Source organism: Stigmatopora nigra, chromosome 12 (assembly GCF_051989575.1).
Source record: "Stigmatopora nigra isolate UIUO_SnigA chromosome 12, RoL_Snig_1.1, whole genome shotgun sequence".
NCBI lineage: Eukaryota > Metazoa > Chordata > Actinopteri > Syngnathiformes > Syngnathidae > Stigmatopora > Stigmatopora nigra.
This window is the reverse complement of record NC_135519.1, coordinates 4,412,587-4,439,050: the sequence shown is the minus strand read 5'-3', so window position 1 is coordinate 4,439,050 and position 26,464 is coordinate 4,412,587. Positions and strand designations below refer to the sequence as shown.

The following is a 26,464-nucleotide window of genomic DNA, read 5'->3' as shown; positions in this document are numbered from 1 at the left end:
TTTTCAGCGTAACTAGACTATACAGTATTTGTGGCACTATCTTTCAATATCAGCAAATGTGATTTGCGAGACAGTTTTCTTTTTTTTCTTGTTTTTAGTCTGTCAAAGTATCACGGTATGTCCAGCATTGAAAATATAGTTTCAAAAAGAAAAATATGAGTTGGGGAGCGTTGCTTCATCTGACGTAACATTCATCTCAGTGACGCCTTTCAACCCACGTGGTTTTGTTATTGCAGGAAGTAAAGATGGCTGCCCAGTCTTTCCTCACCGAGTCGGCTCTCGGTTGGTCCATTTTCACATTTATACTTTTGGTAAGAACTTAAGATATCATATTATTACACGATCATTGTCATAGTAAAATAAGATTTCCTGAGATTTGTCGGAGTGACCATTTAATTTGCTTACTTAACGTGTTTTACACGGCGATATTCCTGTGACAACCCTCCTGTCTCTTGGATTTGATTAAATCAACATTAGTCATTATAAACCGGGAAAATAACTTCACATGGATCATAAATCTATTATGAGTACATTTATCTTGAAATACATTTGGAATTTTGTTATGCAATAAACACTGTATATCCATAATTCTCTGATTTCGCAGTTAGAAAATGTCGTCAGTTAGATCATGTATAAAGAGTATATTTTTATATTACGTACTATATGATGCATTAATTTAGTAACAAGTCCGTCGACGACCAGAATTTCGTAGATCTTCAATGGAGGCCTTGAAAGTAGCTTAGCAAACTAAGTGCATTATAAGATGTGCCAAGTGGTTTAACTGTCTGGCTGCCGTTTAAGTCTCCATCCTTCCTTTCAACAACACTAATTTGCTCCTTTTAAGAACGTGATCTTATTTTAATGCAAATGCAGCATCATCAACTGAAAAAAATCAAGAAGAGGGTCTTGCATACTTATTTTTAACAATGTATACAAGTTTGCATGATTAAACGTAACATAGCACATGTTCTTGCAATGGTGTATTCATTACTCATAGTTTTTTGTCTTTTTTTAAAGATGATTCTTGCATTCTGTTGGGTCTACATCCGAAAATTTCAAAGTCGCCAGGAGAGTGAAGTTGTTTCAACCATCACAGCAATATGTGCACTCGCTATTGCGTTGATAACTTCAGCACTTCTTCCTGTGGATATATTCCTCGTCTCCTTCATGAAGTACCCAAATGGCACCTATAAGGTTTGTATCTACTATCTCGGGTAATAGCTTGCTATCAAACAAATTGGATTTCCTCAGGCACTTTTTAGGTAGCCGAGAAGGGAAGTTTCTTTCAAAATTAAGAAGAATCGACAGTTTGTCTTGTCTGAACGCCTAATTCATTTCTTGGCTCGTGAATTTTGTTACGTGTTGTGTTTTGTTTGAAGACAGCGTGTGGAGTCACATCTTTTTATCTGTTTTGCATAGTGTTTTAAGCAATGCTTATTATTCATGTGCTTTTACAATAAAAATATTCCATTACATTTCTCAATAAATGGGAACAGGGACAACTGTCATATATTAAAAAAATATATATATATATATATATATATATATATATATATATATATATATATATATATATATATATATATATATATATATATATATATATATATATATATATATATATATATATATATATAATTTATGAGAAAATATATACATGTATGTATATGGATATATATGTTAATAGTAGTTGTCACTGCTCCCTTTTATTGAGAAATGTAATGGATTATTTTTATGTATTTATTATTATTATGTATATATATTTCTTTTTTTACAACGTTAATTTTCACATTTTTTCCCCTTAACACTCAGGAATGGGCCTTAAACAATGAGACAAGAGCGCAGATTGAAGATACTGTCCTTTATGGATATTACAGTGAGTGCTTTCTCTTATCTAGACACTTGAGTAGATTACATGGGGATAAAATGTGGACTACCTTGTGAATTTTGAATGAGAGTGTTGCTGCATTTCTATCCTCACGGAAATTTTTCAGTTTGTCTTACGTCTCAAAATCTCCCTTATGACCAATACAGCTCCAATCTGTCATTCTTGTACACGAGTCTTGACTCATGAGTGAAATTTATTTTTGTCCTCACAATGCTGCTATTCTTTTATCCGTATTAATTTGCTCAAAATCTACGTCACATCCTGTGGCGTTTAAATTAAAAGTGTTTCCATTCAGTTCTTCCCAGCTATTTTTGTAATTGAAACATCTGAGAAAACTCCACCCTGAACTAAATAAACCCTGCAATAAATAAATCTCACATAATAAATTAAGTATGATGCTCAAAATGTGAGACGAAACAATTCCCAATTGAGGTCAATGAGTTTCTAATAAGGGTATTTGTTAATATTCCAATAGCGTGGGCAATATATGGGATGTTTTGCTCACTGTTTTGTTATCGCTCTCTTACATTAAACTATAGTGGCATTGAAACGTCCCCACGTTAGGCCTGCGTGTTTGGCTTTGAGTCTGCTGTCTCTGATGACAGCAAATTCAGCCATTCCAGAGACACTATCACACATTTTCCAACAGCTGCTAGCCTAAAGTGTCTCCAAGCAACACAGTTATGCACCGTCTGTTAAGAAATGACAAGCTGTCTCCTTGCTTCGACAGCTCAATCCAATGAACTACTTCTTCTGATTATACGACAGTAATAAAGTTTTAGCTTTCAAAGACTCTTTTCGGGGCATGCTAAAGCCACAATTTCAATCTCTTGTCCCCTAGAAATACAAATTACATTTAATTTCCGATGTGGATTAAACCTACCCTCAAATTTAAACTTCATTAAGAAATACAACAGTGAATACACCACACACATTTCTGCAGATATTCAATTATATATTTTGACTCAAGAGATGACTATGACAATATAAAAAGTTCTCAATGTAAAGCTCATATAACAGTATCATTTTATAGTTTATTTCCTAGTTTAATCTTATTTAGGGGTGACCTACCATATGTATTTCCTTTGCCAATGGAACCAATAGATAGTATGAGGACATATGAAATTAACTGATCTAGAACTGATCTCACTGAAACATAAATATAGGATTTGTATTCCTATCAAAGCTTTATTATTCCACTTAATATTAGCCATATTAATTATGTTTAGGAATTGGCACCCTCCCCCCATTTTTCCCCCAGTAGGTGGAGACCAAGCTCTATGTGTGTTCATTCAGAAAACCCTCACAAATCAAGTCTTTTAGGATTAAATTATTTTTGTAGTACAGTAGTATACATATATATTGCACATAGAGGACTAGGCAATTGCCATTTTGTTCAATTTATCCTGTACTTAACAAGGGATTTCTTTAGAATCTGCTTGACTTAATCAAAAAATAATTATAGCTCAACTCAGATTAGTGCATTCTCTGTGGAACATTATGAACATTACATAATAGGCTGTTTAACACAATTCAATATGAAAGAGTTACTAATGTTTTTTACAGAATATGTGCTGATCCTTTTTATTTTCTTTGATCAATCATTTACCACGACATCTATAATATTTCTGTCTGTAATTACATAAAAACATAAGAAACTTTTATGAATTATTGATTCAATGGAATATCTAAAATCTACCACGTCATTTGTTTTTTTATAGTAATCAATAAACATGTACTAAATTGAACCTATAGTAACCTCAAAAGTTTTTATTTGAACTCATACTAATTTGAATGAACGACAATTTCCAATAAGTAGGTTTCAGTATCATAAAAATTAGTGAGTATACATACAATAATTTTTATTTGATATTGCTTCTCTTGTAATATCATGTATCTCCATTGAACAATTATTTGATAAATAATGAATTGATTTTCAATAAAATGTTTATTGAATTAAAAATAAAATGATTGGTAGGATAACTAACTTGATAGGGCGAACCTCAATACCCAAAGTTGTAATGATCATTAATTTTGTTTTCCGGTTTTCACAATGTTATAACATTTGAAGTAGGATTTTGAATATATATGCATGAACACTACAATATTAGGTGACCAGTTTAAACGGTGATGGCTAGTAATGGTCTTTAAAAACTCTCCAACTGTGACTCTCACAGTTTAATCCACATCGTATCTCCCGAATGTTTAGCCGAGATACAGGTTCTTGTCATGGTGCCATACCTTTCAGCAAATGCCTGCAAATACAGATATTTTCATCAGCCTCTGGAGTCCTTTGTTGTGGGGTGTCGCAAAGAAATGTCCCCTGGCATGGAATTTTCACATAAAATGGAATATATTTCACTTGTCAGCAGGGAGCAAAAGTCTAGGTTATAATAAATACCCTTGTGGACCGCCAAGGTTGGATGAGGACAAGTGTCTAATGTTTCGCATTAAGCTTTACACAACTGCAAAATCTTCTAATATATTGGCTAGTGTTTATTTTTAAGCCATAATTCAATAAGTACTAATTCACACTGTGTCCATATGGGCTTTAAAATATGGAATTATTTGAAAAGATATTTTTTCCAATGCCTAAAACCCAAAATATACACCATATAAATGAGCATGTTTAAGATATCGTCCTCTTTTCTGTCAGAAGGGATAAATGTGGTCAGGTTTTTATCCCCAGCCATTTGTTCTGACCTGCTGGAAGATCTGCTTAGAGAGTAATGGATGATATATGGTAATGCAGGAGGAACCATTCCTTCTCTCAGTATGTTAATATTCATGGTGTTATGATTAATTTGACCCATTGCTGTAACCCACAAGCATATGCCAGTGACTGCATAGCATGGAGTATCCCTTGCACTTATTGGCTTTCAGCATCATCCTAAACTCCATTAATCAAGTTGTGAATGAGTTTAAATGGATGTGGTTGTAGAGCAAAAAAGTACATGTTTACGGGTGATAATGTCTGGTTACAATGACTGTTGGTGTTAAAAAAAATATGCCAAATTGACAGGTATGTTTCTGCCATAAAAGCCAGGATCACATAGAGTTCCAGGTTTTCAAAAGAGTCCTTCAAATCAGTATTCATCTAACCACGGAAAAGTTTTCCAGTTTGCCACGCTCCATTTCAATTGATCGCTGCCTTTGCTTCTGGGTCCCGTTTAGAAATGGCTTCCTCAGTTTCATATGGCTGATTTTCATGGTGCATTGTATTTTCCAACAATGGTTTCTAAAAGTATTTATTGCTGAGCGCATTCTGTGAAATAAAATAAAATAAAAAATCCTTTAGGCGATAGGGTTGGTGTAAAAAAGTTAATTGTCTGCTATACGTTGTAACCTCTCGCCATCTGAAATCAAGCATTCCCTATAACAGTCTTTCTCATCACTATGAAGATGTTTTGGCACATACTTTCCTTGCTAAATTGTCTCAGTTCAACAACATTGGAGGGATTTCATTTCAAGCATGAATGGTCTTCATAGAATTCATTGTGGTGGTGTTTAGAGCCCCTCATTAAAAATGTTTTTCATGTCCCAATATTTAACTTGACACTATACAAACATTCCCAATACTGTGTATAAAAAGTTAATGTTATTTGAAAACATTTACCATTAACTTTTCATATTTTTATTTTATTTTAATGATTTGACCGGGTTGAATAATTGTATAGAGGCATAATTGTGGAAATATGGAAAACGTGAAATATATTCACAAAAATTAATTGACGTGTACTTTCACTGGTGCCTTTTAATCTGTCAAGGGAAATTTCACATCATTGCAATTGGATTAACTGGGTACATCTTATAACAATTTCAAGCTTCTTTGAGATGAGTAATATTTATTGATGCTGAATAACCTCCTGAGAGACCAGGTATTAAATTGCTGATTTCTTTCCCGAGAAATTATTTAACTTTTAGCCAACATATATAGTTAGGGTTGAATTTGGACCCCACAGTTTATTTATGGTCAGTTACATAGTTCTCTAAATAATTAGACAATGATTGACCTAATCTATGTAAACCTTTGACATTGAAGAATTAAATATTCTCATTTTTGGACGCGTATTTGATCTCAAAAATGAAAAAAATTCTGTCTGAGATGATATCGATAGGAGGTGGGGGAGTCTTTTTATTTAGTTTTTGTAGCTAACATTGAGGTTTTTTTTTGCCCTTTTTCATGTAGACAATTGTCAAAGACATCTATTAAATTCATTTTTCTTTATCTGATTTCTTTCTCCACAGCCCTTTACTCCATCATTCTCTTCTGTGTTTTTCTATGGATCCCTTTTGTTTATTTTTACTATGAAGAAAGAGATGATGACAATGTCAACCCATGTTCGGTAAGAATTCCTTTGAATGCCCGACTGAGACAATTATAGAATTTCATGTTACATTGTCAGAAAATAGACTGAGCTTCAAGCCATATCGGTAAAAAAAAGACCTTTCACCTGCTTAAAAGAAAAAGAAATGGCAGGATTAGAGAAAAAAATGTGGATGTGGGCTGCGACCCATCACAGTCGTACATCCTCCCGCCTATGGTGAAGGTTTGGAGATGGAACACAAAGGCATGAAAGTTTTTCAGTCCAGAGTGCATGAACGTTTATCAATCCACTCTAATGGGAGAGAAAGAGCCGAGATGGGGCACTCCTTTACAGAGGAAAAGGCTGCCAAAGCCAGACAAATAGTTATTTAGTTTCAGTCAGCAGGTTGACTGTATTTTGGTCCTAAATTGTCCAATTGGTGGAATTTTCATGCCTTTTTTGGACTCTGTCATGCCAGGTTGCCTGCCCACGTCTAGTTGACATCCCTGGCAAAGAGGTGGGTTGTACACCCCATCCACTGTGTGGTTGTACCATCACATCCAGCTTGAATTACAGCTTTTTCAGCTGAATGCCAGAAGCCTTTGGAGAGCTTTCCACCAATTTAGGCAGCTATAATTTAGGGGGCGCTGCCAATACCCTTTTAAAAAGGGGTGCATGAGGTTGAAAATGTAAACACCTCAAACATTATAATACTTTAATTTTGGGGGGAAACTGTGACAAAATAATTTGCAGACCGTAATTGCTTTTGGAAATGTACAGTACTGACCAGTATGTTTGTTTTCTTTTGTCTTTCATCGCAGCAAGTCAAAAACGCTCTGAAGTACACAATTGGATTTGTCATAGTCTGCTCAGTGCTGCTATTAGTTGGGTAAGTTAAATTTACAATGTTTTCTTGTGTTGCTTCACTAATCAAAACAACATAGTCAATTACTTGATGGCTGAAGTGATGAACCTGTTGCTTTTTTGTGTCTGTTCAATCCTTCCAATCTCTATTTTTAACAATGTAGCTTTCACAGTGAATTCTCTTCCTGCCAAAAGACGACACCACTGTTTTGTCTGGAGGCAGTTCACTCTGCAGCTTATTGCTTGCTATTGTTTCCCTTTAAATGCTTTCTCACCTTTTACTGCCACATGTATACAATTGAGATTAAAACCTTTCAGCTCTGTAAAGTGCAGTCCTTTACCTGTCTAGATTATGTCCAAATGTTCCAAGGCTTTTTGTTGGGGAAGGGAATACATTGAAGAAATAAGAGATTGTACAGTATATATTGGCCCCCACAGAACAGTATGAATCGAAGACTTTGTTTCTCTTTTATAATTTACCAGACTTTACTTACATTGTTTAAAAACACACACATTACTTTCCATTTTTGCAACCAAAACTAACTGGTTCAAAATCTTTATTTTGTTATCAGAGCATTTGTTCCACTTGAGCCACCACCACAACAGAATGCCACGCAATGGGAGAAAGTTCAATACCTTTTTGAGGAGCTTGGCAGTGGGCGTAAGTATTCCGCCTTTATAGCCTAATCTGTGTAATGAATAGATTTTTAACTGATTGGTGTTTGCTGCAAATAAAAAAAAAATCCAATTTGCTTTATGTTTAAGGAACGGTAAATAAATATTTGCAAGCATGAGTTCATGTCTCTTCAGAAATGGATACTTTCAAACTGAACATACCACTTTTTTTTAGTAGTATAACACATCAGTAACACACTACCATATACTTCATATATTTAAGGTCAGTTGTTTTTGAGATAACATTTTAGAGATGGAAACAACCCTAAAAGGCATACTGAAATGAAAGCTGCAGTGAAAATGTTAACAGCGTCTTCCTAAACTGACTCCACTGTCCTCAAGTGTCTTGACCTGTTGAACAGAACATTGCTTAATATTGTATATGTATTTTAATGGAGGAAAAATGCAAAAGATGAACTCCTCGGAGCCCTCTGGATCTTTGCCATATGCAGATCAAGAAGCAAGCTGAACCATCTGCCTCTTTACACAATAGTGGACCCCCACGCTTGCTTCCCTAACCTTCCTCCCCAGACACAGGGGGGAAAATTTCCACAGTGTCTTGGTGGAAAATTGAGGATCATCCCTGCTATAATTCCTCCTCTCTCCTTTACCTCCAGATGGGAGGTTAATTGTTTTAAGGAAAGAAACATTTGGCAGCTCTGACTGCTTGACTGTACATTGTCACTATGGCCACTGGATCTCCATCCATCCATTATCTGTAATACCTCCCCTCCACAGGGTTGTGAAGCTGCTCCAGGCTAATTTGAATAACCTAAACATTACATTTATGACAATGTATTCATTACATTCACATAGTACCGTGACCTCTATCTCTATAGAGTGCAACATCGGTAGCCATATATTCAGTATTTATTTGCATCATATATATCAGACATACTGTATTTGCCTTAGGTGCCATTGTTGTGCCCTTCACTTTCACGTAGTTCAGGGTCCCTCAAACTTTTCCAGTAAAGCCAGCAGTAGGTTCATAATTTAATTCCAACCAGATGAGATGACACCTACTCACCGTTCTGGTGCTTTACAAGTGTAATTGGTTAATTGCAGTCAAGTGTTGATTGCTTTGGCAGAAACTATATTGGTTAAGCAGTCTGTATTTGACTGGTTATAACAAAAATTCTGGTTTGGAGATCCCTAATTAGATGATGGATACATGCAGGATAAGAGAATAACTAGCCCAGCAAGTGGATATATTATTATCCTAACGAAAAATGCCAAGAGAAGCCATTAAACGTGGAAATAGTTTGAGGAAATTGAAAGGGCTATCTGGACAATGACAACTGTGTAGCATTTTACACAGAAGCCTATGACAGGTGGGATCTTGACAGGGGAGAGAGGCTATCAGTCTGTTCATCAATCCCCCTCTTCTAACTCCAGCTTTGACAGGTGCTGTGACACCTACTGTTGCCCTTGCCTGATGGGTGGTCCCCTTTATGCTTCAATCAAAGATGATACTTTTTAACTCAATTTACCTATCTACCCCAGATCGAGCAGTTATATTAACACTTCTTTTGTTGAAAACCCACCAGACATCTTTTGTCCACATCAAAGGTTTAATAGCACCACATTATCAAAAAATGATGCAGGAAGAGCAAATTTACATTTAAAGAGTATTAATATCCATTCTCACCTGTTGTTATCCATTTCTTTTGGAAAAAAATACAACGAAAGATAAAAAACAAACACTGATGAGTGACGCCAACATAAAAAGCCTTGCATTGACGATGTTTTCTTTTGTAGTCTGGAAAATGTAATTACCATTCTTCACTTTTATCTATTTTTTTTCTTGTAAGTGTGGGAGTATTTTGGAGAGATATAACAATGTTGGGCTCTTTATGCTGTAAACATATGACGTGGCTTATTGCAACTCCTATGTACAGACACTTGAAGCAAATGTGGCTTGGGGCTTTTTGTTCTCCTTTTTACATTTGTGCAACTCAGCAAGACATCATCCTGTTCAATTATTTTCCCATCCAAGTTTTAGCTGGTTGAACTAATACTCAGAAGAGTTTTACTGTCACAAAAGTTCCATAGGAATAACAGCAATTCGTTTCAACAACACCTACGCGGATATTCATAATTCTAAACCTACGTAAATGGTGGAAACCATTAATTAACATTCATAACTGAGAATTACACATTTTAAAAGAAAATAGTAGTTTATTTAATGGCTGAAGAGTGTATTTTCGAACTGTGATAAATGGGTTATATATACTTTAGGATTGGATTGGTTGTAATTCAAATGATGTTCCGAGGTTTTATTATTGTGAAATTATTTACCTTGCAGATGGTCTACCTGCTTTGGCTTTCTCCATCAGCACGTTGACCTTGATTGGAATGCTGGCCGTTATCACCTACACAGTGAGTTGAGAGCGCCATTATTTTCTTCCAATGTGAATTTCAATTGAATTTTTAGCAAAATATTCTTTACTCATTGATGCTTTCTAAGTATCAGCCTACAAAATTCATGGCCGTTTCCCAACAGTTTTTCAACTAAGGTACATGAAGTACTTCAATTGGCATAAAAAACTCAGTACCCAAATTATAATGTGGACACATCTTAATTTTGCACTTTTCTGTATCTGGTTTTATTTATTTATCAATGTTCCTAACCATATGTCTTTATTTTAAGATTCCCATTTTGATACTCCATGTTTTTTATAGTCATAAAAGCTATTTCTTATAGTTCCCATGATGTATCGTCTGTAGAGGTCAGAGCATAGCTCACAGTTTGGGAGTAACGTATATTAAGCTTGGCGGGGGACCAAAATATGGGAAAAATTCTTGGGTATGAACTCAAGCATTGAAAGCACTTGTGACAACCAACCTCAATCTATCCAATTTCAGTTGAGCCCAGAGTCCCATTTGACAAATGACACAACAATTGAATGTGGAGCTTCTAATGAATAATACAGAACCTAATAAGTTGTAGAACCAATCTTCCTTTAGCATCACTAATCCATCTCAACTGGGGTTTTAAACCAGTGTTCTCACAGATTTCAATAGAGTTGCTAATGACCAAGTACGTTTGCAAACTAGAGCTGGCTTTCAAACTTCCCACTGGCTTTTCAAATCACATGATGTGAAAGCTATTTTTCTGTTTTGAAAATCCTAATGATACTATTTTTCCAACACTGATATAATTTTTACCAGACAACCATGTATATAAAATGCCTCAATGACTTCATTACAACATATTTTTTAAGCATTTACAATAGTTCAGTGTTTAATTGGCAGAAAATCTTGACCTAAGATTGACAAGAATCAAAGTAATATCTTTATTTTTTACTAACCGTAACTTAATTTACCAAAAATAATGATTTGCGAGACTATGCCATCTTTTTCCCAGTAGTGTATGTTTTTAACATGTTATGTAAGATATTTGAGGTTACAAAAAATCCGTTATAGTCAAATATTACAATATAATTGTCAGGTCACAATATCACACCCAAAAACAGGGATGCACATTGTTATAAAAAAAATCCTGAACAAAGGATTATATAAAATTACAGCTAAAATGTGGTTTTGGTGGGACATTTTGTCAGAGTAGTGCTGTTTTAGTGAAACAATTACATGAGTTTTAGAGAAATAGTTTTAAGGTCTTTGTCAAAAGCTTGCAGGCTTTGCTTGCTACTATTCAGTTGGTGTCAGGTTAGACGCGACAAAGTTAATTACACAAGTGTCACAGAAGAGGCTTAATTATTTTGCTGGCGATGGACTGACACGCTCATGCTTAATAAGTCTTTTCATTTCTTCGACTTTGCAGTGCTCAAAAGATTAGCCAAAAGTTGCGATTAGATTTTTTCTGATTACAGAAAATGAATCATTTCATTTGTAAATGTGTTTGTACAGTTAATCATAAGGGACATTCCTTTCCCTTGTATGTCCCAAATGAGACAGATAAGCGATATGAAGGTGAATTTTCATACAAATACATTTTAAATAAATACATTCAGATGTACTTTATCAACAAGGCTATTTGTTGTTAAGATTCTTATTGGGAAATGTATTTATTTGATCTGCGAGTAGTTTCAATCACCCATATTTGGACATTTTCTTATCTTTGCTCTTCATATAAGAAAGAGCTCCATTCTAAACAAAGGGGATGCTTATTAAGAATGGCTTGGTCTTTGTAATTCTTCCTTAAATGTCACTTTTAATGATTTTAGCCAAGTATTTACCAATATTCCAGCAAGTCACAATACATAGGCACTTACTAGCATTCTGCTCTGGGCACCTTTCAAGTTATTATTAACTGCAGTGCATTTAAAAACAAAACAAAAAAATACAACTAAATGAGCACACACGGCTATACATGAACTACAAATGTCGACCCTAGCAGAGGGACACCTGTTTTTTTTCTCCCCCTCTTTTATATTTCTCTAATGTTGTTGCACATGAGGGGAGGGGAAATGTTTCTCCAGGGAACTTGGACAGGTTTTCCTTTTATGAGTGTATTTGATATTCTGGACATGCTCCGGCCTTAAGAGCTCCATGATTCATTGCAGGAGGCGACATTCGCCCGTAGCGCAGATCCACATTTGAGACTAATAATAGGCTAGCCTTTCTTCAGATCCCATGCGACACTAGAATGCTTTCGTAACATGGAGAAACTATTAAAAAAAGTTGGTTTAAAAATATGCCATGATTCTTAGAAAGAAAAAGAAAGATGGCAGCGTGTTTTGTCAGGGCGACGAACCATTCGTAGCATAGACCCCTAGACCATGTCTTTTGTTTTATTACCAGCCTATAAATGACTCCCCGTGCTGGGTTTGTAAAAGCGAGACATGACAGGGTGAGTAAGAGCACATTGACTTGCCTCTGTTATATTCATTTGTATTGATCGCTGTGTTGTCAGCCTTTAGAGGTGCCCCTCATTTTGAATTAAAGTTCAAACATCCCTTCAGGAGATTAAATCCCAAATGTCAAAGATTTAAAAGCAGTTTGAGTTCAGTGCAAATGGCCTTTTTTTTTCTCTCTTCACTTTGTTTTTTATTTGTCTATTTGTTTCGAAAGCGTCACTTTTTACATCATTGAACCAAATAAGATGAAAAAAAAATGATTTTCCCGTCATTCATCATTCACAGTACTTTGACGCCCTTTCCCGTAACCTAGATTGCCTCCAAAATTCTCCTTAAAATGAATCACATGATATCTTTGGAGGCTGTAGTGCTGTCACATGGGGGCACTGTTAAGCTGTACATTACAGCATGGTGTTTTTTATTTTTTATTTATCTGATGCTATTCTCCCAAAATGGTTGCTACACATTCACCAGTAATTCATACGTTACGTTCTCTCATTTTAATCTTCTTCATCCAAAAATAACCCCTGTGGCCAGAGTATGAGTACACTTTGTTCATGGCATGCATTCTTGCTCACCTTCATGGAGTGTTGCAACTTCTTGGTTTATGTTGGTGGATGCAAGCAACATATGCAACATGACAATAATGCGTGATTAGGGTATTAACTTTTCCTTTTTTTTTCTTTTTCAGGCATATGGTATGTCGGTGCTGCCTTTGAATCTAATTAAAGGCACACGAAGCGTTGCGTATGAGCGGCTGGAAAACACAGAAGACATTGATGATGTCGAGCATCAGATCGAGAAGTTGAAATCCAAGGTCTGACACACACATCCCTAATGATCATCAATGCATATATTTGATCGTACACAATTTAATGGAGACTATCATAGAGTTGTTGTGGAGTTTCTGTAAAATTTGACGAAGGAAAAAACATTTCATGACTTTTAATGTTGCCCAAAAGTGCGACAAGCGTTTATACTTTACAATTTGTCAGGATAGAACTAATCTTAGCCCTGGAAAGCCAAGTAAATGAAAGGTCGGAAATATAACGCATTACGACCCACCTCTGTCGACCTCTGACCAATATAATCGTCAATGACTTTTTTTTCATTGAACGGGGGAGAGGCATGGGGTCTTCTAACACTCTGCTGTGAAAATGCAATCTTAGAAAATTGTATTACTGCTGTACAACTGCCAGCGGATGCAAGTGATGCTCCGTATTAGGAGAGTGGATGATGACGTTTAATATGTGTTGGGATTCTTTGATTTGCTCAACAGTGTGAAGATGGAAGGCCTTTGTCATCACGGGATAGAAAAAGACTGCAGGAGCTCCAAGGAAAGCTGCAGGTTCTACAACGAAGAGGGAGGCACCTGGAAATTGCCGAGAGGAACTGCTGCAACAAAATGGGCGGAGCTCTCAGACCTTTCAAGGTAGGTTTACAATAGAAAATGAATCATCCCGATTAGATTGCCATTGTATCCCAGTGTTTCAATATAAATATTTTTTTTAAAGAAAAAATGAATGACTGCAGAAGTTGCCAGATCAGGAACAAGGACATACTTTCCTGGATATTTGGTTTTGCAACATTTTTTTGTTTTGCATAGCTTAATTTCTGTGAAAATGTCATATTTCCTGAAGTCTGTTTATTTCCATTTGTCTTTTATTCAAGTGCAAACTAGATATGGCCAATATGAATTCGCAATTTGGTATTTTTCACTGCCACAATGCTACTAATGGACGGCAATTACACAAGAGTTGCATTTAAAAACAGATATATAGATATTGACAATGTTGTTTTTCCATCACCTGTCATTCAAATTAATCAAAATTCTGCAAACTTTTTCAAATTGAGATTATGTTAATTAATAATGCTGTTTTCTACTTTCAATGAAAGAATAATCAAATAATTGCTATCCGCAACAAGACTCTAATCTAACAGAAAATGTAGAAAAAGTAAAATACTATGAATAGCTTTTGGCCAAACTGTTTTGTTTTTTAACATTTTTATGTTATCATCTGTTTTCAATTTTTTGAAGCACTCGCCCACTGTGTCTGACCAGTTGGCCAATTGGCAGACAGGAACCAAAAATAAGCCAGTTTTTTTCCCCTTAATTATTTATTTTTTGTCCCTCTGGACTTCAGTCCATTTACCATTGTTTAAATGACTCTCTATACATTGACATAAGTGTCGGTCAATTATTTTGTCTTCCTGTCTGGCACAATATTTTTTCAATACAATCTGTCCCTCCAGCATTTCATAAGCTTTATTGCTTTTTTGGCTGCAGCTATACTTCCAAGCTAGAAGCTGGACGCTTGCGTCTGGACTGCACTGTTGCTTCCTTTTGTCACCTTTGGCATCAGTGCCAAATTAGAAGGCTGTGCCATATGGTCTTGCCATCACATTAGAGATGACTATTTTATACAAGGCAGTAGATGCTTTTTAAGGCAATAGCATTGGCTGAAATGTTTTTTTTTAATAATAAAAATACATGTATTATCTTTCTTTGCAGATTATACTGGGCATTTTTTTCATCCTAGTTGCTCTGTTGTTCTCTGTTGCCCTCTTCATTTCAAAGTAAGTCTTTTTTCATTCAGTTTAATAAAGCACAAATAGACATTAAGGTTTTTATCCTGTGTTTTAGTTTGGATAAAGCTCTTCATTCTGCTGGCATCAGCTCTGGCTTCATCATTTTTGGCACCAATTTAACCAATCCTTTGAATGAACTTTTACTCGTCCTACAGCCTGTGAGTATCCGTTGATGTTGTTTTTGGGGGAAATCCTCATCATCATCATTCAAATGTACTCAACTGTATATAGAAGCTTTATTCATCTTTTGATTTTTTGGGGGTTTGCAGGTTTTTCCATTGGATTATATCCTTATTACAGTTATCACTATGTATTTTGTAATCACATCCATGGCTGGGATTCGCAATATGGGCATCTGGTTCTTCTGGATAAGGGTAAATTAAGACTCCAGATTTATAATGTTTTTTTTTTTCATATCGAAGCACACATTCAGATTTGAATGCATCTTTTCTATCCTTTGTAGCTGTATAAAATTCGACCGAAAAGAACCCGCCCCCAGGCTCTCCTCTTCCTCTGCATGATTTTGCTCTTGATTGTGCTCCATACTAGCTACATGATCTACAGTCTTGCCCCTCAGTATGTCATGTATGGAAGCCAGAAATATCTCCAACAGGTGAGTCAAGTTCTTTTTATTGCTCATTTCCGCACTTTTCTTAGTTTTTTAGCCTCTCTAAGGCCATGGTTTCGTTAGGCCCAGGTGGGGTCTCCTCAGAGACTTGTTTTATTGGACAGACAAACCTTACAGATAATCTGTGTGGGTGTCTCTTTGGGATTTGGTGATGTCTACTTGAGGATGTTCTGTGTCTACAGTTTACCTTTTTGTTGTTGTTGTTGTTTTTGGTGCAAAATATCCACCCATTCCCGTGAGAATAGCAAATCTCATTTGTAGGAGTCCAAACTAAATTGTTTTATTTGTTTTCATTTATTTTTGCCATCTTCTGTCACATGACTAATTCAATTTGAAAACCAATAGATTGCTCAAATAATAAGGTTAAAAACGTCCCATTTTTTTAACAAGGGCTTTTGTTTCCTTGAAATAGCTTTGCTTCCAATCATATTTTTGGAGGAAAATGTGTTGCGCCTGTGTGTCAATCTGCTGTTGTACAATATATTTTCCAAACTGAAATATGATGCTCTTCCAAAATCTGAAAAACTCAAGACTTACTTTGTCTCCTATGTCTGTTTTTGGTGTATATTAAATGTAGTCATATGGATTCGTCCCACTATCCATTGGTTCTATCTGGATATGTCATCTTCAGATGCTTTTGAGACATTATAACTCTCGTTTTTGTTTTTAACCAGAGTCCCTCATCAGGCCTTACATCGGGGAACAGTTCATCTGGCATCACTAAGTTCTGCGACGCCAATGCGCCCAAGGGTGAGTATGTCATCTTTACTTGTAAGGTAGCAGGGGTCTAATAGCAAGAAGGTGCCGAATCCCCGCTGCACATGATCAAAGATTCATTCCTCACAGGTTGAGTGTAAGATGGAGGAAAGCTAGGCCAGTGTACAACAAAGCCATTTCATGTACAACACTATTCCGCTATCTTTATTCACATCTATTATTTATCAAGAAGAATAATAACAAGCACAACTATTTGCTAATGCAGTATCTAACCTTTTGCTGTCACCATGCCAACATTCATTACCGCACACCAGTCACCAAAAACATGAAACTGTACATCGTAGCAAGCAAAATATGAATTATGGATACAGATATTCTCACCATTCACACTAAGCAGATAAAATGGAATTTTATTCATTTCAAAGTGCCTCAATATGGCGGGGAGCTTGACTTATATATATTTCCTCTTTAAAAAAGTTGTTTTTTGTGTGTATATTTGTTTGAAAAATGTGCAAAACATTGTCAAATTAGTAAAAAGACAAATTCTTCATGGGGAGTTGTGCTTATGTGAGCTTGGCAATATTATAGCTTGCAATTAAACATTTTTAAGTTATTAAAATTGTAGGAGAGTTTGATTTGGAGCATGAGCCTGCCAAGAGAAAAGCATGGGTCTCACTTAAAGAGTTTATAATCTTCATTCTTGGAATATATACATATATGTATATATAAACCTTTTAAAGGTCTCCCTCAGCAAGTGTGCATTATTCACAAATTGAAAAGAATATAACTCACTATGCAGATCCTCGACCATACTTGTTATTGTAGTAGTTGCATGGCAACATCAGATGCAGAGATGATAATACGCTTCTTTTCGGCATGTTTCTCAGTTGTGGATGAAAAATATCACACTTAACCGATAGATTACACACAGTCGTCAGTATAATGGTTGACTTTGAATGTTCACTGACTCATTGCTTCTGTCTCATTGAAGTCACAATCCTTTATAACTCCCCTACAATTTTCTTTGTTCATTTATCTTGACATGTTCACAAAAGGCCACAATACATTAACCACCGAACAATTTCAAACTCGACCACTTAATCATATCCGGGGCCATATACCTATTTTTTTATTATTATTAGCTCTTCTTAGTTATTTCAGGAAATGTAATTCCAGTGACTTCAAATATTATTTATGTACATAAATGAAGGAAAGTGCTTAACCAGGTTGCAACAAGAAGTGCAATGTTCACTTACAATGTGCTAGTATGTCGTAGATTGAACCCCTCTAGAACGCAGTATGTTGTGATAATGTCTTGTTAGACCATTCTTGTTTTGCTATATCATCATATCGATCCAGTTGACAATGTTCAAATAATGTTTTTTCCCCCAACAATTTACTATTGGCAAAATTGATTCTTGTAGTACTTGATACATGTGATACTCATCAGTCTATGAAAGTAAAAACCTTAAAATGGACATCAGTGTAAATTATATTCAGATCAGCAAGTGGGAAGAGCCTATCTATGAATAGTGGGATAGAGGTTTTACATTATGCATGTTGTTACTTGAAGATATGGCGTGTAAAAGTAAGAAAAGCTGTACACTACGCCCCAGGCTCCTCTCAGAGAGCGTTAATGAATCCAACGTTAGAGAGGTCAGCAGCGTACATCATAATACATTTTGTCAGGCCGCTGTTGCGGACCATCTGTAGGTCCCACTCGGAGATGTGGAAGTTCAGGAGAGCAGCCAGAGGGCTGCAGATGGTGCAGGTAGCGGTGAAAAATAGGGAGTGAGGTCATCAAGATGAATATGGGCGTTTACGGTTATATAGGAACTTCTAGTTCGTTTCAGTTGCAAACAAATACTTGTATTCAGTATAATATCTGTCTGTTAAAAAGTAGAAAACACCTTATCACAATTACAGTCAAACATTTGAAAGCATTCAGCAACCACCAGAGTTGATGTTTGAGTATTCAGTGTTTTGGTTTGTTTTTCCAGATCAATGCACGATGACCAGGTCATATCTTTTCCTCCACAAGTTTTGGTTCTTCAGTACTATCTACTACTTTGGAAATTGGGCCTTTATTGGGGTAAGTTGATTCCAGAATCTATTTCTCGGTGCGTTAAACCCCAAGACTTATTAAACCATTCACTCTGTATAAAGGTAAGGAAAATGGGACAAGAGGTCCCTTACTTTCAAATCGCAAATAATGAATAAATCCAAGCCACTGTGCACAACTAAGAAAATAAACATAAATATTGCATGCTATAAAAATCAGAATCATTGCATGTAATCATGTTACACCATGATTTAAATCAAATATAAGCATTTTCATAATAAAATCCCCCAATAAGTGCTGATATCATTAACTGTAACAAATACGGTTTTCTTGCAAACAAGAGGTCATTTCAGTGCCCTTTTACTACTAGAAAACACAATGTAACTGACAAAAGAACATTTGTGTTCAATCTAACAGGTCTATATTTCTTATTTAAACCTTTTTAATAAGGTTTTTTTCTAAATTGCATGTTTGTACTAGCAGATTATCTTCATGGTTGCCCGTGATTTACAAAAAATGCCATCTTTTCTACCGTAGGCATGCTCACTGCTCCAATGATTTTGCAAAAATCCATTTGCATGTGACCGCACATTCTGATTTGAATTGATAGGGCAAACCCTAAACACGCATTAAATCACAGCCATAGATCATTCTGATCCTAAAAGCTTTTCGTTTTGCTCGACACTCGCCCAATGTGCGTTAAACATTTTCTCCAGACTTTCCTCATTGGGCTGGTGGTATCGTGCTGCCGAGGGAAGAAGTCTGTGATTGAAGGCGAAGTAGAGGCCGACGACTCAGATGTCAGCGATGATGAATATGTGCACTGAACTTCAATATACACACACACACACACACGAATAAGCACATCCAACCATAACGTAAGGGGACTGACTACACGATGCAATTCAGCACATCATTAATTTGCTTTTATTTTATTTTATAGCTTTGTGCTTTGAATGAGGTCTGTTCCCAGACAGTACGACTGTCAATGTTGGGATTCGACCTCCCAAGTCGTGTACAGAAAACCATAGAAAATTAAGACAAGACTTGTAAATTGCATTTTATATTTTCTAAACCAGGAAAAATAGTCCGAATCCATCAAAATAATGATAAAAACATCAAAATTCTCCATTTTAGAATGTCCCCAATTGCAGTTTAAATGATTAAAATCTGACATTTTGGGTCACAAACCAAAGTTTAGAACGCCCTACCCATCTGCTGTATTTTTTTCCTTTGCATTGACTTCTTTGATTGCGTGCTAAAACTTGACATTTTCATGTCATTCAAACAAAATACTGTACATTGTGATACTTTGACCCCAATTTTTCCCACCCATTTAATCTATATATTTAACTGATGTGTTAGTGAACATGTTTAGCTGACCATGAAACTCTCTTGTTTCCATCTCACATTTAATCTAATTTTCTCTTGAAAAGGTTTTCCTTCCTCTGTATTTTAACCACACTTAGAATAAAAAAAAATATATGTGAGTAAGTATTATGGAAACCACTCACATTTTATGAAAGTGATTGTAACAATTTTCTGCCTTTGGTAATTATGATCATTTCTGTTGGTATTCATTTCAATGGAAGTGCATCGTTTGGATTTAAATATGGTTCTGTGAATTGATTGACATAATGAATACCCACCCATCCCCATAATGATCGTGCCTCATGAATACATATTGCTATGATGGGCACAAACACTGTTCTGAAGCCCCATATAGATCATTTAAGACCATTACTAATTCATGCATCCATCCTCTTTTCCTCTTATTCTCATCTGTTTTCTTTAAACAGAAGTACATTTCTTTATTGAGCTGTTGGAATTTTCCACTGTAATGAGTAATACCAAGTAGTAACATTATGCCCACTATCGTATGGTACGGAAATAAATACCTATCTCATGTATACTCGATTCCAAATCTTGTGTGGGAGAAATAATAAATAAAAACATTTTTCCAACTCCTTATTTTCCTCCTAATGTGGATATGAATCAAACGAAAGTGACAGTTAAATCCATCCATCCTTGGATTAGTGTAACACACTCAGCCTTTGCCTGAGGCAGATTTGCATGAAATTTGCTGGGCTTGTTCAATTAGTGTTAGTGGCATACGTACTGTGTCACTGAGTATTGTGTAAATGCGCTTTGGAGTTTGCTTATTATATGATATGCCGCCCCCACGTCGCTTGCTAATAAACGAAATAAGCCATGAGCGAAAAGAAAAAAAAAATTATAAAGCAGAGATGTCAGAACACTATTCTTTAATCTTTTCCTTGCTGCATATTTTTGGGCATATTTCTCATTTTATTTGAAAATGAACAGTCACTAGCAAACTGTTAAGGTTTAAATTGGTATCGTCGCATTGAGCAACAAAACTTGGAGCAAGATGACGGAAGACTGGTTAGTCTCATAGTTGAGATTTAATGTTTATCAAACTGATACTGTAAAAGGAGGCATATAAGAAAATCCCCTTAGGTTTTTAGCATCCAATAATAGCTGCTTGTTACTACAAATTTCCCTATTCATTCATCCGATTTTACTCTAATCCAGATTATTTTCCATGGCCTGTCATTAAAACCTAATTACAAGGACTGGGATTAATTCTCAAGTACTGAATCGCTACCTACTCAAGACTTTTAACTTTTTGGAGAAAGTTATTCATCAACAGCTTCCTGGCTTTCTGCTTAATCATCAATTAATGATTTCCAAGCAGCTATTCTGTTCCATTACAGTACTTGGTCACCTCTTATCATAGAGACAAATGGCAACTATCAGAACACTGATGCAGGTTATGTTATTCATAGCCCTTAGATTTTGAGTTTGGTACAATCAGGCGTGTGATCTTGTGATTATACTGGAATAACTGGTTCAAATTTAGAAACAATTGGTCCACCAAGGATAAGTGAGAGAGTTCTGAGGTCCCTCAGTAGGATAGCGTTGGACAACCATAATTTAATCTGCCCCTCAACTAGTTAATAGACAGTATGTGTCCTTCAACAAATTATGCACTCGACACTTTGTGCTTGGCACGTAAAATCCGAAACGAAAAATGATCTCAGTCTATTTGAATCATTAAAATAGTTAATGTTTGAGAGAAATAAACATAGGTAATCATTTAAAAAAAAACAGTGTTACCCCCTAAAGTTGTGCGACAGATGTTTTTTTTCTTATTTTTTTTAATCACTGCAGTGCTTGTTGCATAGCAACTTTTCACTGTATCACCTTTTCTTTTAATCTTTAAAAGGGAAACCTTGTGTTGTGAAAGAAACATTTCCATTGAATATTAATACATACAAAATCGAGTATCAACAAATTGGAAGTGACAATAAAGTGAGGCGAGGAAAATGGACGAGTCAAAGTCAAAGGAACTCGAAACCAAAGACAAAATGGAGACCACCTCTGAAGCAGTACGAACATATTTCCTCTTTTATTTACATTCCTTTTCAAATGAGAACATTTTCGCTATAACTTTTGATCAGGTCGGCATTATTTATTTTTTCTCATTAAAATAAATTGGCACAATTAAAACATATGTAGACAAAAGTTTATTTACACCATACAACATTTTGTTATGTTTTTTTCTTTTTTAAATATTTTATACAGGGCTGCAGATGGGAAAGCTTGCCAGGGATCTTTCAAGCGGGTTCCGCAGTATTAAATTTGTGAAATATATTATTTATATAAAAGTGAGTATTATCTTTATTGCATTGAAAGCAATGAAGAATGTAGCCGGACGAACATTCATTTTTTTTAATATGACACAAAAGATCCTCTTTGCCTTCCACGTTTTTAATACTAGAAAGTAAAAAGTGTCGCAATGGCCAAACGGACTGTTATAAACGTTTTAAAAACCTGCATAAATATATACATTGTGCTCCCGGGCCTAGTAGTAACCAGGCCCAATGAAGCTTGGGACCACATGGCGTGTCATTTGCTTGGTGAGGGTTTTCTTGACGCTGTTAATTTGATTTATTTTCTATTTTTTCTTTCCATTTCTTGCCAATTCCTTGAAAAGATAAGTCGAAAGACGTGATGGTAGATATTGTACACCAGGCTGCCCCACACTAAGTACACTAGTGAGAATACAAAAAGTAACACTGATGGTATTTATTATCCCTTTTTCCACAGGATCCCTCTTTCTTTTTCTCCGTCTCTTTCATCAGTCTTGTATTGGCACAAAAAGTCCCTGCCATGCTCCGATTATCCCGACATGAATGCCAAGGCTGTTAGAAAAGTCTGTTGCTTTTTTTTTTCAGTGCAAAATACATCACATCTTCTCCCCCCCGTCGTTTTCTCCTTCCCGACGTTGCATTTTATTCTCCGCTTTTACACTTCTGTTTGGAAATCCCCTTCCTGGACGTCCAAGGGGAGGTTGACACATTTTTCCCACTCGGCAGGCGTCATCTCCAGTGAGTCCTTGCCGCTAGAGTCTAGTACATTCATGGTGGCGTAATTCTGATACTCGCACGCCGGGTTGTAGCTCTCCCACGGATTCTTGTTTGGCATTGCCTTGTCCTGCGAAAATGGTCACATGAGTCACCCACCACATCTTATGGACTTTTATACCTTCCATGCTTTTCTGTCTTCTGTCATGGCTCTATTTCAGGGGTGTCCGGCTTTTATTAAGTATCCTGGCCCACACAAGAAGCTTAAGTTCATCCTACATTACACTTATCAGCTTTTATGCATAAACAGCATATGTCTCAATTAGCTGAGGGGGCAACAAAATCTGAATATGTGGAAAAAATATTACATAATTGTAGAACTTATTAGTATTTAGTTTGAAATTATTTTTGTTCTCCTAAGTTTCTATTATGTATATATAAGTATATATATTCTTTGAATATCCTTTTTATGGATTTCAGATTCCTAAAATATTGTTATACACATTAATCTTAACCAAGTTGGATAATTTTGTCAAATACACATCTAACAAATTACATTAATCGACCTGTACAATTTAACTTTATTTTGAAAATAGCCACTTTCCTTAGCAATGGAATGTCCTCAATTGTACAAATGACATGATCTTATTGGCTCATTGGATTTCGAATGTATTTCTTCTTTTTTTAAATTTACTTGTTCATGTGATAGATCACATAATATTTTGAAGTGATTTATCTAGGTCTCTTCCTTTAGATCATAAAAAATGAGATTTTAACACAGGTGTGTAGACTTCTTCAATCCACTGCATACGTTTTATATGTGAGTCATTTGTCTCGGTGCGCTCGCATTGACAGCCCCAATGATGCTATTGCAAATAGGAAGGAGGCATCGCTCGCAGGCAGGGAATATGAAATGGAAAGTCATTTCTGTGAGAATCGCTGCAGTAGATTCATGGTGGGGAGGGGGTGTGAGGGGATACTGGCAAAAAAAGGAGGAAGTTATGTGTGTGTGTGTGTGTGTGTGCTGATCTTCTATAGGTTTGTGTTTGCAATACTAAGAAGGAAAGGGAGTTAACAAGATTATGGCCGCTAGGAAAGATGGCTTATAAAGTAAAGTTATTATTATGGTGATTTAGAGATGGTGAGATTATAGTATAGTTTAGGTCCATCCTGAAATTTTGCCTGACACACGAGCGTCAAAAACTTTTGTGAGAATTGTTATGGCTCCGGAAAGTCTATTAGAAGCCCACACAATCTTCTATTTAATGGTCTATGATGTCTTATCGGGTATTGGATATGTCTGGGATAAATGAGCAAATATCTACTTTTTATTCATCTACGGCAGAGGTATTGTTGTGGTCTTAAGATTTATTATCTGTTTTATTGTGCTTTTCCTACTACTTTTAAAGGTGTTTTCCAGGTCACTATTGTGTATGTGAACAAATGGTGAACAATGTCTCTGTAGAATAAGCTCTTTGACTTCCATTCTATATATTTGAATTTAAGAATTAATTTAAGATTTGATCTTTAACTCAATCACTGACTGAGAGAGAGGAAGATTAAATACATTAGATTTAAAGTCCGATATGTTGTAAATGTCAAAAGTAAGAACTTCCCCATGCAACATTTGAACAGCAAACTCCATATTGGTATTCTATACTTCACAGCAGACATGTTACATCTTACAATTTTATGCAAGCTGTAGTTTGATACCTTCTGTGTAAAAAAAAGCAATGGTAGATTAATATCAAATCATCTGTTACAGGTCTCATGCCACTATTTTGTAACATCTATGCGTCAAAGTGGGTCACATGGGAGAAATCAAATGGGAATTGTGTCATAGTATAAATGCAGCCTTAGAAGAACAGCACACTTCAGGTTAAATAGGGATGTGAATTGATTAAATAATCGGCCATGCATTTATGGTTAAACAAAAAAAAAGGATGGTGTTGCTAAGTAGGGAAAATATGTATGTGTATCAAAGTGCATTCATGGCCTTGCATTGGAATGGATGCACTCTGGATAGCGGCTACATTAGCAAACATCTTTCTTCCCTGTGACTGGCCTGGTGGAGAAAATGCATCTTTTCTTTCAAGAAAAGGGGAGAGGGGCAGAGGCGTGTCACCCGAATAACCCCGCTGCCCCCCAGGGCCAGCTGCTGGCCCTGTATAAATGAACAACCTGTTCTACATAACCTCTCATTAGCACAATCACACACACGTAGCCTGCACTGCACATCTAAATAAGCTGAGATCCGTTTCCCCCACTGGTTTCCTGTTACTCACCATGCTTCCCATATTTGGTATGTCTCGAAATCGGTCCAGGGTTTGAAATTTCTGATTCAGTTCCTGGAACAGCTCCATGTGTCTTTTCCTGGTGTGCATGACTTTCTGCAATGGCAAGGGTTTTTGCTTTGGTATTGACAGCCAATAATGCAAATGCATCTTCTCTCCACCCACTCACACTCTGATCAATGTGTTAGTGTCAAAGTAGTTTGCTTGTAGGCCAGGTTTCAAACAGATCTGATCAGGTCTGCATATATATATATATTAACACACTGCCAAAATAAAGGAAACACCAAGATGATTTGGAAGAGGCCGGTAGAACAACTGCACTCAAAAACGGGAGCACTATCCACATTTAACTTAATTCTTTTGTGACAAATTGCCTCATTTAAACGTTTTGTTGGCGTAAGAGGAACCCTTATAATCCAATCTTGGCGCAGAGCTTCAATTTAAAGGGCTTGCTGTGTCTACTTTAAACAGAATGTGTGCCAGAAACACTGACGGAAGATTTAATTCTGTTTCCTTTACTTTCAAAGGATGTACTCATTATATATATGTATGAACATACATATACATATACATTGTGTGTGTATATATGCAGTAAAACCTGATTTGGGAATGCAAAGGGATGCAATAAAGTGCCAAAAGGGAATTTGCACAGCTTGTGACTGGTGGTCCAAGTCAGACATGAAATGTGCAAATGACTTTAAAAGCATATCATTTAAAAAAAAACAACACAAAGGTGATGGATGGAGGAGATGGAGGACAAAATGTTAATGAGAACGCTTGTCCTGTTTGTCAGTTGACAGTCTTGCTTTTACCTTAACTACATAGTGTGCAAATAAATCTTGTAAACTCCAATATGCTTAAAAGGTACAACAAGTTTTGTGTAAATCAAATGACAAACACAAGGATAGCTTTACTTTGTTTTTTGTTTTGTTTTAAATAAACAAATACATTAACAAAATGCATGTCTTGAGGGAAGGAGCATGTTTGACGTACCTCAAAGTCCAGATCAGAATATCTTGATTTTCTTCTCTACAAAAGGAGAGAAGAGGAAGCACAGACAAACAAAAAACATGAGGGATGAGGTAAAAGTCGGGCCAGCTACAACATAGCAATTCTAATATTAGTATCATAATGTCTCTATGTGCCTCTCTAGATGATTCTATAATATTTCAAGAACTAATACTAAATAACTCAACAATATGCTTCACTTTCCTTGATTGTGCCAAATTCTA

The 26,464-nt window shown here is 35.9% G+C and overlaps 2 protein-coding genes across 10 annotated transcripts in view; one reads left to right on the top strand and one right to left on the bottom strand.

The window, feature by feature from the left end:
- Positions 1-193: 193 nt before the first annotated feature.
- On the top strand, positions 194-20,521 carry lmbrd1 (LMBR1 domain containing 1). 2 transcript variants are annotated; one of them, XM_077730413.1, is made up of 16 exons: positions 194-311; positions 1,018-1,194; positions 1,813-1,876; positions 6,137-6,234; positions 7,017-7,084; positions 7,632-7,720; positions 10,040-10,113; positions 13,246-13,371; positions 13,834-13,986; positions 15,067-15,131; positions 15,199-15,301; positions 15,413-15,517; positions 15,607-15,756; positions 16,446-16,521; positions 18,489-18,580; positions 19,267-20,521. In XM_077730413.1, exons 1-16 carry the CDS (start codon positions 246-248, stop codon positions 19,375-19,377), a joined length of 1,617 nt encoding a protein of 538 aa, XP_077586539.1. In that variant the 5' UTR covers positions 194-245; the 3' UTR covers positions 19,378-20,521. The 2 variants fall into 2 exon arrangements, with proteins under 2 accessions (XP_077586539.1, XP_077586541.1); XM_077730415.1 differs by lacking the exon at positions 19,267-20,521 and adding an exon at positions 19,088-19,252.
- A 1,432-nt stretch (positions 20,522-21,953) lies between these two features.
- adgrb3 (adhesion G protein-coupled receptor B3) overlaps positions 21,954-26,464 on the bottom strand; it is an 87,954-nt gene continuing 83,443 nt past the window's right edge. For 6 of the 8 annotated variants that reach the window (XM_077730405.1, XM_077730408.1, XM_077730406.1 and 3 more), the window contains 3 exons: positions 26,226-26,261; positions 25,224-25,328; positions 21,954-23,068 (listed from right to left, as the gene is read on the bottom strand). In XM_077730405.1, the coding sequence (XP_077586531.1) occupies positions 22,880-23,068; positions 25,224-25,328; positions 26,226-26,261 (330 nt within the window). In that variant the 3' untranslated portion in view covers positions 21,954-22,879. The remainder of the gene's footprint in view (positions 23,069-25,223; positions 25,329-26,225; positions 26,262-26,464) is intronic. The other 2 variants (XM_077730410.1, XM_077730411.1) reach the window with 1 other exon arrangement.

What these genes read in the sequence shown, in the direction of transcription:
- lmbrd1 (XM_077730413.1), top strand. Translation starts at nt 246, where the DNA reads ATGGCTGCCCAGTCTTTCCTCACCGAGTCGGCTCTCGGTTGGTCCATT. An exon ending in TGTCCTTTATGGATATTACA is followed by an intron (nt 1,877 to 6,136) that starts GTGAGTGCTTTC and finishes CTTTCTCCACAG; the next exon opens with CCCTTTACTCCATCATTCTC. An exon ending in ACAATGTCAACCCATGTTCG is followed by an intron (nt 6,235 to 7,016) that starts GTAAGAATTCCT and finishes CTTTCATCGCAG; the next exon opens with CAAGTCAAAAACGCTCTGAA.